The sequence below is a fragment of the Panulirus ornatus genome, chromosome 38 (genome assembly GCF_036320965.1).
Source record: "Panulirus ornatus isolate Po-2019 chromosome 38, ASM3632096v1, whole genome shotgun sequence".
NCBI lineage: Eukaryota > Metazoa > Arthropoda > Malacostraca > Decapoda > Palinuridae > Panulirus > Panulirus ornatus.
This window is the reverse complement of record NC_092261.1, coordinates 3,166,099-3,181,984: the sequence shown is the minus strand read 5'-3', so window position 1 is coordinate 3,181,984 and position 15,886 is coordinate 3,166,099. Positions and strand designations below refer to the sequence as shown.

The 15,886-nt window shown below is 38.3% G+C and overlaps 1 protein-coding gene across 4 annotated transcripts in view; it reads right to left on the bottom strand.

Annotated features, from left to right (window-relative positions):
• The window catches only part of LOC139760799 (uncharacterized), a 55,267-nt gene that overhangs the window by 28,456 nt on the left and 10,925 nt on the right, over positions 1-15,886 (bottom strand). For all 4 annotated transcript variants that reach the window (XM_071684409.1, XM_071684407.1, XM_071684411.1 and 1 more), the window contains exons 7-12: positions 15,279-15,662; positions 11,716-11,891; positions 9,432-10,272; positions 9,154-9,247; positions 8,127-8,299; positions 2,739-2,864 (exon numbers count right to left, since the gene is read on the bottom strand). In XM_071684409.1, coding sequence (XP_071540510.1) covers positions 2,739-2,864; positions 8,127-8,299; positions 9,154-9,247; positions 9,432-10,272; positions 11,716-11,891; positions 15,279-15,662 — 1,794 coding nt within the window. The remainder of the gene's footprint in view (positions 1-2,738; positions 2,865-8,126; positions 8,300-9,153; positions 9,248-9,431; positions 10,273-11,715; positions 11,892-15,278; positions 15,663-15,886) is intronic.

Sequence of the window (15,886 nt, the reverse complement as noted above, 5' to 3'; positions counted from 1 at the left end):
AAACTCAAGAGTATGTGTTGTCTCTATCACAGTGAGAGGGTGAAGGACTGTGAGGAGAAAATCATCATGCAATGACGACTCAGAAACCATCTAGCCCTTGCAGGCACATAACTCAATGCAGCTGTTTGTCTATAGGAGTCACTCCCATGGTGTATATCTATATCTGAAGCATTTAAGGGTTTAAGGTTTTAAATGAGCAGTAAGTATCAATGGGAGTGAGGGATAGGTGAGCAGGTATTTTGGGTTGGATTTTGTTTCTATCTTTCATGACTTCAGTAAAGGGGTGTGGTTGATTTGTGCCCAATATTTGAAAAGCATTTCATTAGCATATTTGTGTGTGCTTTAGGAAATGCAACATTGCAGGTCTGGGCTAGAAGAGTTTCACGTGTGAACAAAGTTGTTATGGGAAGCGTGGATTTTCTGTATTGTTTGCCACAATTGGTAGCTGTTGGTTTTGTGTTCCATCATGTCACAAAGGTGTGCTAGTTTGCTGTTTTCCCTTTAGTGATTAAGTTGATGATGGTATCATTTAGAATCTGAAATTTTTCCATAAGCTCTAATGAAGGTGAGTGGTTTGTCTAAGCATGTTCCCTTCCTTTACGAGGTCTGCAATGTGTGCAAAGAATTTCTTCTTTAATGATAGCTGAAATGGCACAGACAGTGCTCTAATCAAGATCATCTTGTTTGTGCGAATTTTTTTTTTCTTTTCTTTTCATACTATTCGCCATTTCCCGCATTAGCGAGGTAGCGTTAAGAACAGAGGACTGGGCCTTAGAGGGAATATCCTCACCTGGCCCCCTTCTCTGTTCCTTCTTTTGGAAAATTAAAAAAAACGAGAGGGGAGGATTTCCAGCCACCCGCTCCCCCCCCTTTTAGTCGCCTTCTACGACACGCAGGGAATATATCTATGTATATACCATAGCCTAAGACAGGTACCCATTTTATCAACCAACCATTAAGGGAGGAAGAACAGGTTGGTTGACTGTGAACTGAGTGTCGCAACCACGAGTCAAACCTACACACTTGACCAAGGTTGGCCTGTGAATACTTTCCACTAGCTTGGCTGATGGTGCTGATAAAATGTAAGACAGCACGATCTAAGGATATAAAGTTGATCAACATCCTTATTCAAAATTAACAACTGCTACACTTCCTCCAGGACATCCCGATTCAAACTTAACAATCAAACTATCTGGTCACCCTTCTACCCCACAGAATGTTGCAATTCATTGCGGTACTTCTGTTCACACGTACCCTCGACTTTCTCACTTCACATACTCCTAAACTCTGTACCCATCTTCTGCAGTTTCTCTCAGAAACATGCTACCAACAAATAGCAAATGATTCACCATCCCTAGCCACCCACTCTCAGCATACCACCAACCCACCCACTGCTTTAATTCTCTTGTATTTAAATCCCCAACCAGCCCAACCATAAAATCAAACAACCATAGAGACATCATGTATCTCTGACAAAGACCAACCTTAACCAGGAACCATTCACCTTCCCCTTTTCCTACTTAAACACATGCCATACTCTTCCCATAAAAACTCGAATGCATTTAGTAACTTTTCACTAACCCTAGATATTCATAACACTTCTGCAAGGTTTCTCTCACAACCCTATCCCTCTTTATGTATCCACGTATTTCTCAGACATACTCTATCTCTCCCAAATCCACACTTCTTTTCCCCATTCAGATGTGCATCCTACCATTCTCTCAATTAACACTCTACCATGATTCATTTACCACAAGACTCTCACTACCTCCTCTAAGTCTGTATGCTCTCTGGTCCTAAAAATGCCACACCTACCATATTATCATTCAACACACTCAAGAGTCCTTCAGAATGCTAACTATCCCAATTTCATTTCTACTTTGCCTATTATCATTTCCTCATCCATTCCCCTCACTGTCGTTTCTACTTATTCTCAAATTCTCACAATTCACCTCCCTAAAAAACATTTTCTTATTTTCTCAAAAGTTTAAAGAAACTTTCTAACCTTATCTCTTACGTGCCATCTATTTATCTCTTGCACATCTATCCTGATATCCTGGTGCTTTCTTTGTTCTCCCCCCCCCCCCATTAATCACACTCCTTCACTATAGATACTGTCTATACATCGCCCATTTCTCTGAATTTCACAAGTAGTCTGACACCACATTCCACAACTAGCTACCTTCGATCATACATCCACATTCCACACTCTTCAACTGAACACGTATATCCTGATTCCCTAAACACCTTAACTCTTTTTCTACTCTCCTACTTCCATCTTACTCTTGCCCATGCTATTCTTCACTCAGTCTTTCTTGGTATGCCTACATAGCCCTCATTTCCCAGCCAACTCATCTTCATCACTCACTTCACAATGACATTCCCTCTCTTCCTAAAACAGCCATAAACTTTCACACCTGACTCCATCAGAAAATGAGCAGACATTTCGTTTGCCAATTCTCTTAAAAAGTTTACATCAAATAACCTCTCCTTGGCACACCTGTCAATAAGCACATAATCCAAAAATGCTTACTAAAACCCAACCCCACTAATTCACTTTGATATTACCATTTCTGTGAAGTCAACAGTGTTACCTTGCTATGGTGCCATTATGTCTTTGCCCTAGTTTAAAATACAATGAATGCATTACAAAAAGGGGCTTAAGAAGTTACTGTATCAAAACAAAGATATTAAGATAAAAATCTTACCAAACCACTCTGAACAAAATACCTCCTCACCTCAACTGAAGAAGACGGTGTAGTAACCTGGGAAGCTTCTTCAACTGTGGGTGGCGAAGGCGTAAAATGGAAAGCATATATACTACGTAGGTTATAGTTGAGGAATTTGGTCATGTAGCCATCCTCCTGTAAATATAAAATCATATGAAAGAGGTAATATATACATAAACCTTAGCTTCTCACAGTATGCATAAACATGTTGAATATTTTGTAAGAGTACTTTCAATTGGTCACATTGACACTGCAGCCCCATGGTGGTCTGCCTTTATTCTAATCATCAACTCAGATCTCTCCATATACAGTCATTTTCCATTTCATCTCAAACTGCTTCTCTTATCCAATTTCCATTACCATTTCCTATTTTATCTACTACTTTCTTGTGTATATATTAACTTCAATGCTTGGGCAATTCATTTCTAAAGACATTTTCCCCATACAGTAAACACCTGCTTCAATCAGGCAATGTTACCACTGGGACTTTTTAACAAATATATTAGGCACTGCTCTTGTGTGTGCTGATTGTTTTTCTTAAAAAAAAGAAATAAACGATGCATACCAAAGAATCAAGTAAATTTTGATGAATGAAAAACTGTATCTCTTTAGGGCAGTATCACAAAAGCTTTGAAAGAATCCCTAAAGGTCCCTAGGTTTTAGAAACTCTAACCCCCTACCTTCTGGTGAGATAAAAGCCTCTCACGGCTCCCTAACCACCCATTTAGCAGCTGCAGCTTTGGCTGGTCTACCCTCCTGCCAATCAGTAACCACCACTCAACAATGATACCATCATCATGCTGATTGTCATACTGATCGCCTTATTATTCTCAGGAAGTGGACATCACGCTAATGGTGGTTACCACTGGTTGAAAAAATATTTTCAAAAAAGACTGAAAGGTAAGACAGATCACAGCAACCTGAGTATTTGCTCATAGGACACTGCCCCCAAGAGAAAAAGTTTTTCATTTCTCAAAACCCATATCTCACAGTGGTTGTTTTGTTCCATGAGTTTTAAGATCATATCAGTATGGAAGAGGAAGAAAATTTTCAACCAAGAACACTGTAGCAAGAACAGTTTCTTTAAAGGTTATCATAAAGCACATTACTGACCTTCTGCCTCCAGGGTGGCAAACCGTAGAGGCAAAGTGGATCTACATGTAGTGTAAGGTACCTTTTAACAAAACTGTTTCAAGAAAATTAAAGATCTCATTTGTCAACTCCTCCAGAAAAAGGTCCCTCAGAAAGGCCAACTTGAATAAAAAAAAATTTCTTTTCATCCAGAAAGAAATTTTCCTGGCTGAAAGGAACATCAGACAAGAGCAACAGGTAGAAATAGCAAGTACAAGTAGTTGGTAGGAACATTATGAGGATGCATTATGTAGGAGTAGTAGGTGGATCAATAGGTAGGAGCCTCTAGAAACACAGTGCAACAGTTGCTCTTGCCCCATGTGGCCTGTTAAAGTGAGGCACTCAAGGATAAGAAGCAACAATACAGTTCACGGGTTACTGAGACTCTTTTGCCATGGCCATTCCCGTTCCTGAAGGGAATAGGCATCAGATGCATCTCTTCCTTGTACATCAACTGATTGTTCTATGTCTTCTATCTCATTCTTGTATCTCCCCAGACAATGTGATCACTACATGAAAGTGCACTTGGGAACTTATCGTGTTTCATTTTCCCATGGTCTTTTGCATAAACAGTACTAAATCACATGCATCACTGTGACCTCTTGCAATATAAACTATAATGATTACTGTTTAAAATAAGGCTGTCACACATCAGGTTTTATCCATGAAATTCTCATTAACATATTGCTTATTATCCGGCTTGACAAAACTATTTCACAGATGTACCTCTTGAATTATAGTCTTACCTATGATAACTCCTAAATCCTTGGCAATTTCTTCACTCGTCATATTTCCCTGTTAGGCCTATGCATAGAGACACTGATAAATTGTTACTTTTTCCATGATTCAGTTGTTCAAAATACTTCAAATTTCACTGAGTTTTCTTCTACCCATTTATAGATCATGTTCACATCATTTTGTAGCTTTTTTTGTCTACTTCTGATTCTGTTGTCATATTCACTTACTCGCCTTATTTGTATCATCAATGAAGTCACCTGACTATAATTCCTTCACTTTCTTATCTATATCTGAGATCATTATCACAAAAAGTATTAAGACTACTACAATCCTTATGGTGCTCCTGAAAGAGCATTCTGTGCTTCCAATATGGTTCCATTTGCCACCACTGAATTATTAGCATTATTATTATTATTAGCATTATTATCATTACATTTATATCTATTATACTTTGTCGCTGTCTCCCGCGTTAGCAAGGTAGCGCAAGGAAACAGATGAAAGAATGGCCAAACCCACCCACATACACATGTATATACATACACATCCACACACAGCACATATACATACCTATACACCTCAACGTATACATATATATATACACACACAGACATATACATATATACACATGTACATAAATCATACTGTCTGCCCTTATTCATTCCCGTCGCCACCCCACCACTCATGAAATGACAACCACCTCCCCCTGCATGTGCGTGAGGTAGCGCTAGGAAAAGACAACAAAGGCCACATTCGTTCACACTCAGTCTCTAGCTGTCATGTATAATGCACTGAAACCACAGCTCCCTTTCCACATGCAGGCCCCACAAAACTTTCCATGGTTTACCCCAGATGCTTCACATGCCCTAGTTCAATCCATTGACAGCACATCGAACCGGTATACCACATCGTTCCAATTCACTCTATTCCTTGCACGCCTTTCACCCTCCTGCATGTTCAGGCCCCGATCACTCAAATTCTTTTTCACTCCATCTTTCCACCTCCAATTTGGTCTCCCACTTCTCCTCACTCCATCCACCTCTGACACATATATCCTCTTTGTCAATCTTTCCTCACTCATTCTCTCCATGTGACCAAACCATTATTGCTATTATTATCATTATCACTATTAATTGCTGTTTCCTGTATCAGCGAGGTAGCACCAGGAAACAGACAAAGAATGGCCAATCCACTTAATACACATATAAATACATAAACACCCATATACATATCACCATATACAAATATACATAAACATACACAGACATATACATATATCCACATGTACATAGTCATCCTTGCTTGCCTTCATCCATTCCTGGCGCTATCCCTTCCCACAGGAAACGGCACTGTTATCCCCTGCTTCAGAGAGGTAGTGCCAGGAAAATATAAGGCATGATATTCCTCACGAAAAGTCTTTCAAGAAACAATCAAAACTGGAGTACTTTGAAACTCACTTGTTTCAATGTATGCCAGAAACTGGGAGTTAAAGTAATCTTAACAAATGACAAGTCATCAAAAATGAGGTTCCTAAGTCTGGACATTTTGGGTCCTGCTTCCTCTTTTTCCAATACCAAGGGCCATTAAAATCTATAGTTTCTGAAGTTGATGATGAGATGGTAGTGCCACAAAACTTCTCTAACTGTTACATGTCCAGAACTTCTGTCAGCTTCCACTAGGTTGCAATGGGAAGGTCTTCTCAAGAATGACCTAAGAAGCTTATCCCAAGTCAGTGGCAATGAAAAGTTTCCTCAAAGGACACCCTTGCAAAAGCAGTAGTAATACTAGCTGTTTTTATCCCAAAATGAGCCCAAAAAGAATCCTAAACAGAAACATTCTGAGATTTCATAAAGATAGTTATTTCATTTATTATACTTAACCGCTGTCTCCCGCTTCAGTGAGGTAGCGCAAGGAACAAACAAGGAATGGCCCGAGGCATCCACATACACATAAACACCCACACACGCACATATACATATATACAGATGTACATATCCATACTTGCTGCCTTCATGCATTCCTGTCGTCACCCCACCACACATGAAATAGCATCACCCACCCCCTCCAGCAAGGCAGTGTCAGGAGCAGACAAAAAAAGATATGAATCTTTAAAACACAAGTGAAAAAAATTCTAGAAAGGAGACACTGCCTCTGAGTAGAAATAGAGACACTATGAAGATGGACCTTTGTCACATATTCTCCAAATTTCAGAATATAAAAGTACTTGGGAAAATCCATATGTGTAATTCCATAACCCAACACTTCAACAATGGGTTCCTAACCTCAAGCTGAAAAAGTGTTTGGCACCATAACAGTCTCTCACACAATGAATTACAGAAGTCATGAAATCCTGAAAACCAATTAGCTGGGAAAAACACACCAGAAGATTTACAGGGAGAATGTATATTTGGTTCCAGCAGACTCAATCCATGATTGAGGCATCTTCAATGCTGTCACAGTGCTGGTTTTACTTTGTATCAAAACAAGGTGGCTAGTCTTAATATGTTACTTCAACATGAACCATGCAACTATCATATTTTTTCCTCATCTCTTCACACTTTTTCTTTTACTTTTCATATATCATATAAATCTCTGACTATCATACTCATCAATCCAATTTGAATAGAATTCAATCTGAATATGACCTGAGGTCATATGACAAAGAGAATCTCTAGGGTTCTGTCTTGCGCTGCTTCCAGTATCTGCAAAGACTCAGAAAGCAGCATAATTGGCTTCTCCTATGAACCTCAATCTACCTGTGGACCTGCATCTTTTTAACAGTTGATTTCACCAACATTTAGTTATCTTTCTCCATCACTTTCGTAAACTGACCAACAACCAACTGTTCAATGATTTTTCCACTAATTTTCATATATCAAATAATCAACATCTACATTTCTGTTTCATAGGACAAGTTTGTGCTTATTCTTATATAATATACCTAATGAAGATCTCATGGACCTTAAATCTCCAAATCAGGATGTCATCTAGGTAAACATTTGTCTCTTAACTTCCACTATTCCTTTCTTAAACTTAATAATTTCTTTTACCATCTTATTCCAGCCATGAAAGTGAAACACCCTCTCCTCCCCATGAAGTGACTTATTCATCCTACATAGACAATGGAGGGACTAAAGCCCTAACATTTTCCATTTTTGATGGTCTGTAAGAAATCATCACACCAACCAAACCATAATCCCCTCGCAACATTTCAACACAAATTCAACTCCAACCGTTTCATCACACTGAAGTTGATTCACTCAACAGTCCTATCTCCTCCTAATGCTTACTCTGAATACCAATTGCAGTATATCTTAAATATCTCGATGCAGGTGTTTATAATTTCCTTCAATTACATTAACAAGCTAAGTTTCTCTCCAAAATGCTCTAAGATTTTCTTTAATTTCTTAAAAACTTTTACCTTGATGGTTCTGAAAAGCACTCCAGACATGAAAAATTTTCGAGCATGAATCAAAAATAATTTCTAAGAGCTACCTATTATTCTGTTAGATTAAAAGAATTAGTTCCTACCACAATGCGAGCGATGTGGTTGTCAAAAACCTCAGCTGTTACAAGGTGTTCCGCTGAATTTAACCCAATCATCCTGCAGAGAGCAGCTTTGAGATCACTCACATAAGACACCTTGCAGAGAGTAATGAGATAGCGTGTGGGAACGCCACCACAACTTGGAACATATGTCACAGCTGGAAGTAAATTAAACAAATTATGAGTTGCATGCAATACAAAGGTGTGTATTATAATCAAATAAGTGCCACATAATTTCACAGAAAGTTATGGAAGAAAGCCACATAGAACGTTGATCCGGGAGATAAACTATATTTCTTATATCAAATATCTTAGGGTAGCTGCTATCAATGGGCTTAAAGTATGTACATTGTGAGAAAAAAAACAGGTACTGAAGAAGACTATGAATAAGAAGAAGAATATGGGAAGTAGGTATCTGTGACAGAACAGTATTCGAAAGGGGAATCTACATACACTGTAGTACCCTAAACAGTAAATTATGTTTTAAGTAAACCAGTATGACAAATACTCCATCGCTATAGGGAGTAAAATACACCTTCAGCATTTGGAAAAAACTAGAAAACAATGGGAAGATGGAACAGTAAAGGATCAAGTGACAAGGAATATCTCCTTTTAACAGCATTAAAAATTAACTTGGTATGAATGATGAAAGAATGGTCATGCTAAAAACCCTCAACACGCAGAGTATATCTGAGTGAGATATGACGAAAGATAAAAGAAAAAAAGGAAGAGACTATTAACAAGAAAGATGCGTGTATGCACTGAAAGTAGCACCTCAAATCAACATGCATAGTGTTCAAGTTGGTAGAAAGGGACTTTTTTTCACAAAGAAAATAGAAAGATATATTACAAAGTAATGATCATCAATATTATTACTATTTCACATCAAAAGAATACCATATTACTTTGACACACATAAAGGAGAAGCCAATTAGTTAATCAGGGTGATGAAAAAAGATAAGTTTGGCTGCTGCCAAATGAACAAAGGTTAACAGACTGAAATAATACTCACGTATCTGAATCTGATTGGCATATGGAAGAGGCACAGAAAGAGTTCCAAATGGGTCATACTTGATTGATGTGTGTCCACAAACTGAGCACACAAGCTGTGCAAAAATATTAGATTAATATTACTGAAATTAATAACTACACACTGTACATATATATTTGGCTACCAATTTGAATTATACAGTTAGAATTCTAAAATTCATGAAAATCTGCATAATTAGAAGATGGCAACGAAAGAATTTTCACAGGAAGTGAATTGTGGAAAATTCCACCAAAACATACCGAGCTCTTAAACTGTCCATAAAAGGTGTCAACAACAGCACTCTTGGCTTCACCAACAAAAGACTGCCAGGTTAAGTCTGCTTGACGCTGTTCTTGAGATGTAACTGAAGGAGCTGGAGCTACACGTAATTCACTTCCGGAGGTAGATGTAGAACTATCCACAATACGTTCTGCAGTTGCAACCTGATATTTTTCTAATTCGTACTGAATATTTTTCTCATCCAGACGCATGCGTTTATTTATCGCTATCTCATCCCTTTCATCCATCTCCTCACCATCAGATTCTCCCCCAATAACCATTGGTTGACATCCTCTTTTGTCATGTAGCAAATTTACTTCTTTAACACGTTTAATTCCAGATTTACTCAAGTTATCCACACTATTTTTTAACCTCGATTTATCATATCTTGCATACTTTTCAGAATCAAATAGGAGTTCATTATTTGCTGGGTTATCTTTAACTAAAACATTAACATTAGAAGTTTTTGTCTCTTTCATAATATCCTCTAGTTTGACCAGAGATGAATGAGAAACTGAACTGCAAGGAAATGCCATATCACTAGGCTCAGTTTTTTCTGGTCTATTGGCCATCAAGCGTTGATTTTTTTCCTGCCTAAGAGAATCAATCAGCTGATTCTTTTCGAGGCTAGATGAGCTATCACAGTGTAATGTATGGAGACAACTGGTAGGCACCAAATTGTGAGTGGTGCTTATATCACAGTCTGAACTATCACACATGTCACTTCCTCCTCCCAGCTGATTGTAACGTCGTATACTGATGCTACCACCTACTTCTGCTGGATCAGATACGTCTGACGTTACACTCTCAGCATCGTGACAACTGGTTGAAAAAAAGTTATCTTAGTCATTGTCAGTATTATTATAACTGGAAAAAATTACCTTATAATTACTTAAGTTTCATAATAACTGGTGTATAAAAATACTTTAATATTACCATCCACTTTTTGGATAGTTACCTAGCAATGAAGTTGTGAACTGAATCATCCTTACGGTAGTAGACTTATGAACTAATAGCCGTTTCATTTGATATCAGGGGCTGTGTTCAACAGGTCTGATGAAAACCTGAATGTTGTCCCCTTACCCACTCCAGGTTCTGTATGTTCAGAATTCTTTCTAAACAATAAGTGGCAATCTGAATCATAGCAGAGATATGTTACTTATAAAAGCAATCTGTGACAGTTTGATCTAAATCATGTAACTTTTTACATTAATATTCATAAGCATGTATTCCTTATCATAAATGTTACACAGACCTAAAATCATACTGATGCATTTAGGTCAATTCTCTTTGTTTTAAACTGTTGCTGGTCAAGTGACCCAATACAGATACGAACAACAAAGACAGATGTATGGAGTGCAATGTAGATACTTCACTAATCATCTTGGCAAAGTTTGCCAATAAAACAATGAAAGACAGTACCACAGAAAACAAGAAATTTCAAAAATTTTGAACATTACAAATTGAAGTGTGCTGAAATGCAATGACAAAGCTTTTCTATTTACTCACTGAGGCCAATTTAAGATTGCTGGGATGAATCAATATGAATTTCCAAACAAACCAAAGTGTACAAGTACAATACTGTCCATCAATTCATCAAAGCCTCTTGTTAACAGTTTGAGATTCCTTAAAGTTTGAGGAAAGCCATTACATCATCATAAATACACACAAAACTAATTTGCTGGTTATGCTTTCTATACTTAGGTGAGGCATTCAACAGTGCCCCTTAGCATGTGTTTAGTGGTTGTGGCCTCCTAATTTGGAGACTAACTACTAGTTGCAAAGAAATAAGTTCAACTATGAGCACCCACTAGCTGTCTCATTTCATTTCGAAGACATTTTCTACAGGATTCTTCCAGGTGATTTGGAATGCCTATATAGCCATTCTGTGGTCTCATGAAGGATTGACTCCTAAGTAATCTTTCAATGAAACGAGATGTATCTTTTGAGGATATTCTTCACACTGAGAAGGTGCAACTAATATGGAGACTTCTGGTGTGACCACCCACTTGAGGGAGTTTCCGGAGCAAATGAGAGTCAGAGATGTAGATAGACAGGCTCAGCAATAAAGTAAATTTTGGCAATGAAAAGGATCCATCAAAAAGAACAATTCTATATTTACAGAGAGGTACTTCCAAAAGTGACTTAAAACAGAAAATCTACTGCCTTAAACAATAACAATGATGCACAAGAAAATTTCAATTTGTACCCACATAACTGGCAACTCATCAGACATCTAACCATGCCACTATCATACAAAATTACCTTGTGGTACCAGCAAGAGATAGATCATCACAGGAGGCATTCATACGGTTGGGAATAAGGGCACGGACTTCTTCAGGTATAGGCTGCAATCTAAGGTTGATAAGATGTGCATCTACAGAACTGCTCGAGACACTACTCTTTGGAGAAGCAGCACCACTATCTAAACCAACTGTTTCCTGAAATGTAAGAATAATTATTGTGGTGTGGGTAAATTCTGGAAGATGCTTTACATTCAATTCTTTATACCTAATTACCTTTCCTGTTGTAATGACGTCAGCTCAAGAACAAACTAACAATGGCCTCATACAACCACTAGCTGTCAGTTATAATGAACAATGCACAGCAAAGTTCCTTAGACTAGTCAGTGGTTTATCATGGTTCACTTCTTTCACCTTGGTTCAGACCATTACTATCATGCTATCCCCCCATATACCACATGGATCAATTTCATTCCATACCATGAATGCCTATCACCAACCGACATGTTCTGCCCCTAATGACCCAAAGCATTCTTAACTCCATCTTCCCATATTTAGAGTCTCCTCCTACCCTTGCTCCCTCCAATTCTGAAAGATTCTCTAGAGTCAGGGTTTCTTCACTCAACCTCTTCCTACACCCAAACCATTTCAGTGCACCCAGGTAAACTTTCTCAAAAGAGGCAGCACTTCCTACCAAAACTCTATTGAACACTGTCAATCCTCATGATTACCTCATCCTTTACCGAACATAGGCCCTACACATGTAATTTCCAATATATCAACCTTCTTCCTTTCCTTCACAGTCCGGGCCTAAGAATAACATTCATACAACCCTGTTAGTACTATTATAGCCTCACACATACCTAAATATACCCATTTCTGCCCTTACAGATGCTTACCTCTCCTTCCACAAGCTCCTTAGTGTATCCAGACCTTAGCCCCCTCGTCCACACTAAACTCACTTTAACACAACACACAATTCCATCTAATGTCACGTCCACTCTATGGTACAAGACACACTCCCAGTTCTTCCTGGGCCTGCCCATTTATGAATTTGGTTACATTCTTTCTGCAGTTTATCTTTGTCTTCTAATCACTTTACTTACTCTCATATCATCAGGAGATTACCTAATCATAATTACACTTTACTTCCCAATCTATGTCTGAAATCAATGTCACAAATACTGTAATATTTTTTATATATGTTCACTATTTCCTGCGTGAGAAAGATAGCATCCAGACCAAATGACTGTGCCATAGTGGATAAAAGATCCTCACTGACTTCCTTCTCTGTTCCTTCTTTTAGAAAATAATACAAGTGGGAAAGATTTCCAAAAACCAGTTTCTATCCCTCTTAGTTGCCTCCTACGAAATGCAGAAGATATGTGAGTAGTTTTCTTTCTCCCCAATCTCCAACAAAATACTGTATATTAAAGCTAATACTGTTCCTGGTGTTGCTCCTGATAAAACGTCCACTTCTTCTGACCAACACTTGAAATTTTCTATTGGTTAAAAACTAATCCATTTCCTTACCCTACCAATGATATGTTGTCTTGCAGTTGCACTTCTCAAAAAAAAAGGCATCAGAATTGTTGGATGGTAAGAGAGAATTCTAAATGTATAGTACAAGGTGGGGTGCCTATGCACTAGAAGACTACCTGCACAGTGTCATTATTGAATAACAATGGAAAAAAATTAATGGTCAAATTAAGAGGTAGAAGTCTGTAGAATATACCCCATAAGATCTGTGCATGGGATTGTGGTGACTGGCTTAAAAATTTTTTTTATAACTTAGAGAAAGGAATTTGTATGGATTTGGAGAAAGCACATGCCAGGGATGACAGATGCTTTGTGGAAGGTGCTAAGAATATATGGTGTGGGAGGAAAAATGTAAGGAGAGTTATGCATGTGCACAAGTAGGAAGGGAGGAGGGTCAGTGGTGCCATGTGAAGGTAGGTTTTTATCAAGGTTGCATGATTTCAACATGCCAGTTAAAAATTCATGGATGGAGTGGTGTGGGAGATAAATGCAAGGGTCATGGAGATGGGCAGGTCTTCTGTAAGCTGCTATGTATTTCCCAGAGTCCGCGGAGTGCAAGTCAAGGAAAAAGAGCTGCCTCCACAATTATAGTTACATCTTGGGCATGACAGGTCCTGCCATATGTTGAATCTGCACTTGTAGCATTGCAGAAATAGGTGATGTCAGAACACAGATGGCAAAGTGTCATTCATACATCCCAGGAAATGTAGTATCACATGACTGTATGGTTGGGTAAATTTTACAAAGTGGTTGAAGGGCAGTTGTCAAGTCATAGCTGTGTATACAACTTTAGAACAAGGAGTGTTCTGGACTCCACCTGCCCAAGGTTACATCATGAGTAAAAAGTTATCTCTAGCATGACTATATCACTGGAAATACAGTCTCATCAAAGAACTTCTCTCTCCAAAGGGGTCTACTTTCCCGAGGCTGAAAGTAGTGAAGCCATGGAATGCAGGAAACTTTATAAACGGTATTTGTTAACACCAGGACTCTTCCACAGATATTCATCCTAGGGTAATCAAAAAAGATATATAAATAAATAAATAACTGAATTGGTTAAATTGAAATGGTTTAGACAAAGGTAGAGGATGAGGAAGAAGAGACTGACTAAGAGGATATACACATCTAAAGTTGAAGGAACATGGAGAAGGAGACCAAGGACAAGATGGAAGGCAGATGAGGAAAAAGTTGTGTTATTGGGGGTTGAACATGCAATAGAGTGCAGTACAGCTGTCAAAAAGGTGCTGTATGGATGCAAGGTCTGAACTCTATATCAGAAAGTACAAAAGATACTGGATATGCTGAAAATGAAATGTCTGAGGACAACAGGTGGTGTGAGGGGAGTTGATTTAATAAGAAATGTTGAGTAATAAAAAGCAGTGGTACTAAGATGAGCATGTATTAGAGTTGAAAAGGGTGTGTTAAAATGGTCTAGGCATATGAAGAGGAAGAGTACAAAACTAAGAGGATATACATGTAAGAAGTGGAGGGAACAAAGAGAATGGAAAACTGAGGAGACAGTGACTGGATGGAGTGAAAGATGTATTTAAGTTATCAAAGCCAAACATGCAGAAGGTAGTGCAACATTCAGGGAACAGAGTGAGTTGGAGCTATGTGTCGTCAAAGGGCTAAACTAAGCACATAAGGCAGTCAAGGGAAATGATGGAACCAAGGAAAGGTCTGCTGGGCTTGCTGTAGATTGGGGTACTGGAGTGCATGTGGGCAAATGAGAGCATATTTCATCTGTTCCTGGTGCTACCTTGCTAGTGGGAAACAGCAAACAAGTTTGAAGAAATATATACATGTCTGGTTCAGTTCTGTATCTATTCACAAGGGGTATAAAGAGCATACAAATTCTCTCAATTAATTCATAGAAATATACAAAACTAATCTTGTCGTACATTTTCTCTTTCATTCCTACCATCAATCTCCCATATTCTGTGAGGCCAAAAGAAGTAAATTTCATTAAAATTTTCCAAGAAAGACATTTGTTAACTGGGAGACACATACATTTCCTAACAAAACAATTACAACGTCCAAATTTACCTCATGTGAATCGCTGCGAAGTTCTAAAGGTTGCTTGAGTAAATGAAGTGACTGTGGAGAGTTTGGACAGTGAGGTGACTGTGGAGAAGTAGGACAATGAGGTGACTGTGGGGAAGATGGTGAAGAATATGAATGGCTGCCTCTGCTGCAACTTGGTCTGTTGCTACTACTGTTACTACTTCTGCTGCTGCTGCTACTGCTGCTGCTGCTACTACTACTGCTGCTGCTACTGCTGCTAGCCATTCCAATGTTATTGGAGGTAGAATGATTTGACTTCTGATTCTTCATATCATCCAGATTTATGCCTCCCCCTCCATCATCAGTTAGACACATTTGCTTACGCAAAGTTTCAAGAAGAAGTGTGACAAACTCTTGACAGTCATGCTGAAAAAAAATCAATCAATTAATGCTACTGCTAATAGTATCAAAATCAAAATAATACAATCTTAATTATAACTCCGACATCCCGAAGAGAGAATAATATCTATGTCATGAACATATGTTTATGAATGATCTGAGCAATGACAAATACAGAAAAATCCAAAATGGGACTTATGGCATTTTTCGGATGCATCATGAAATCTAAGTGCCTGTTCAAGGAGTAATAT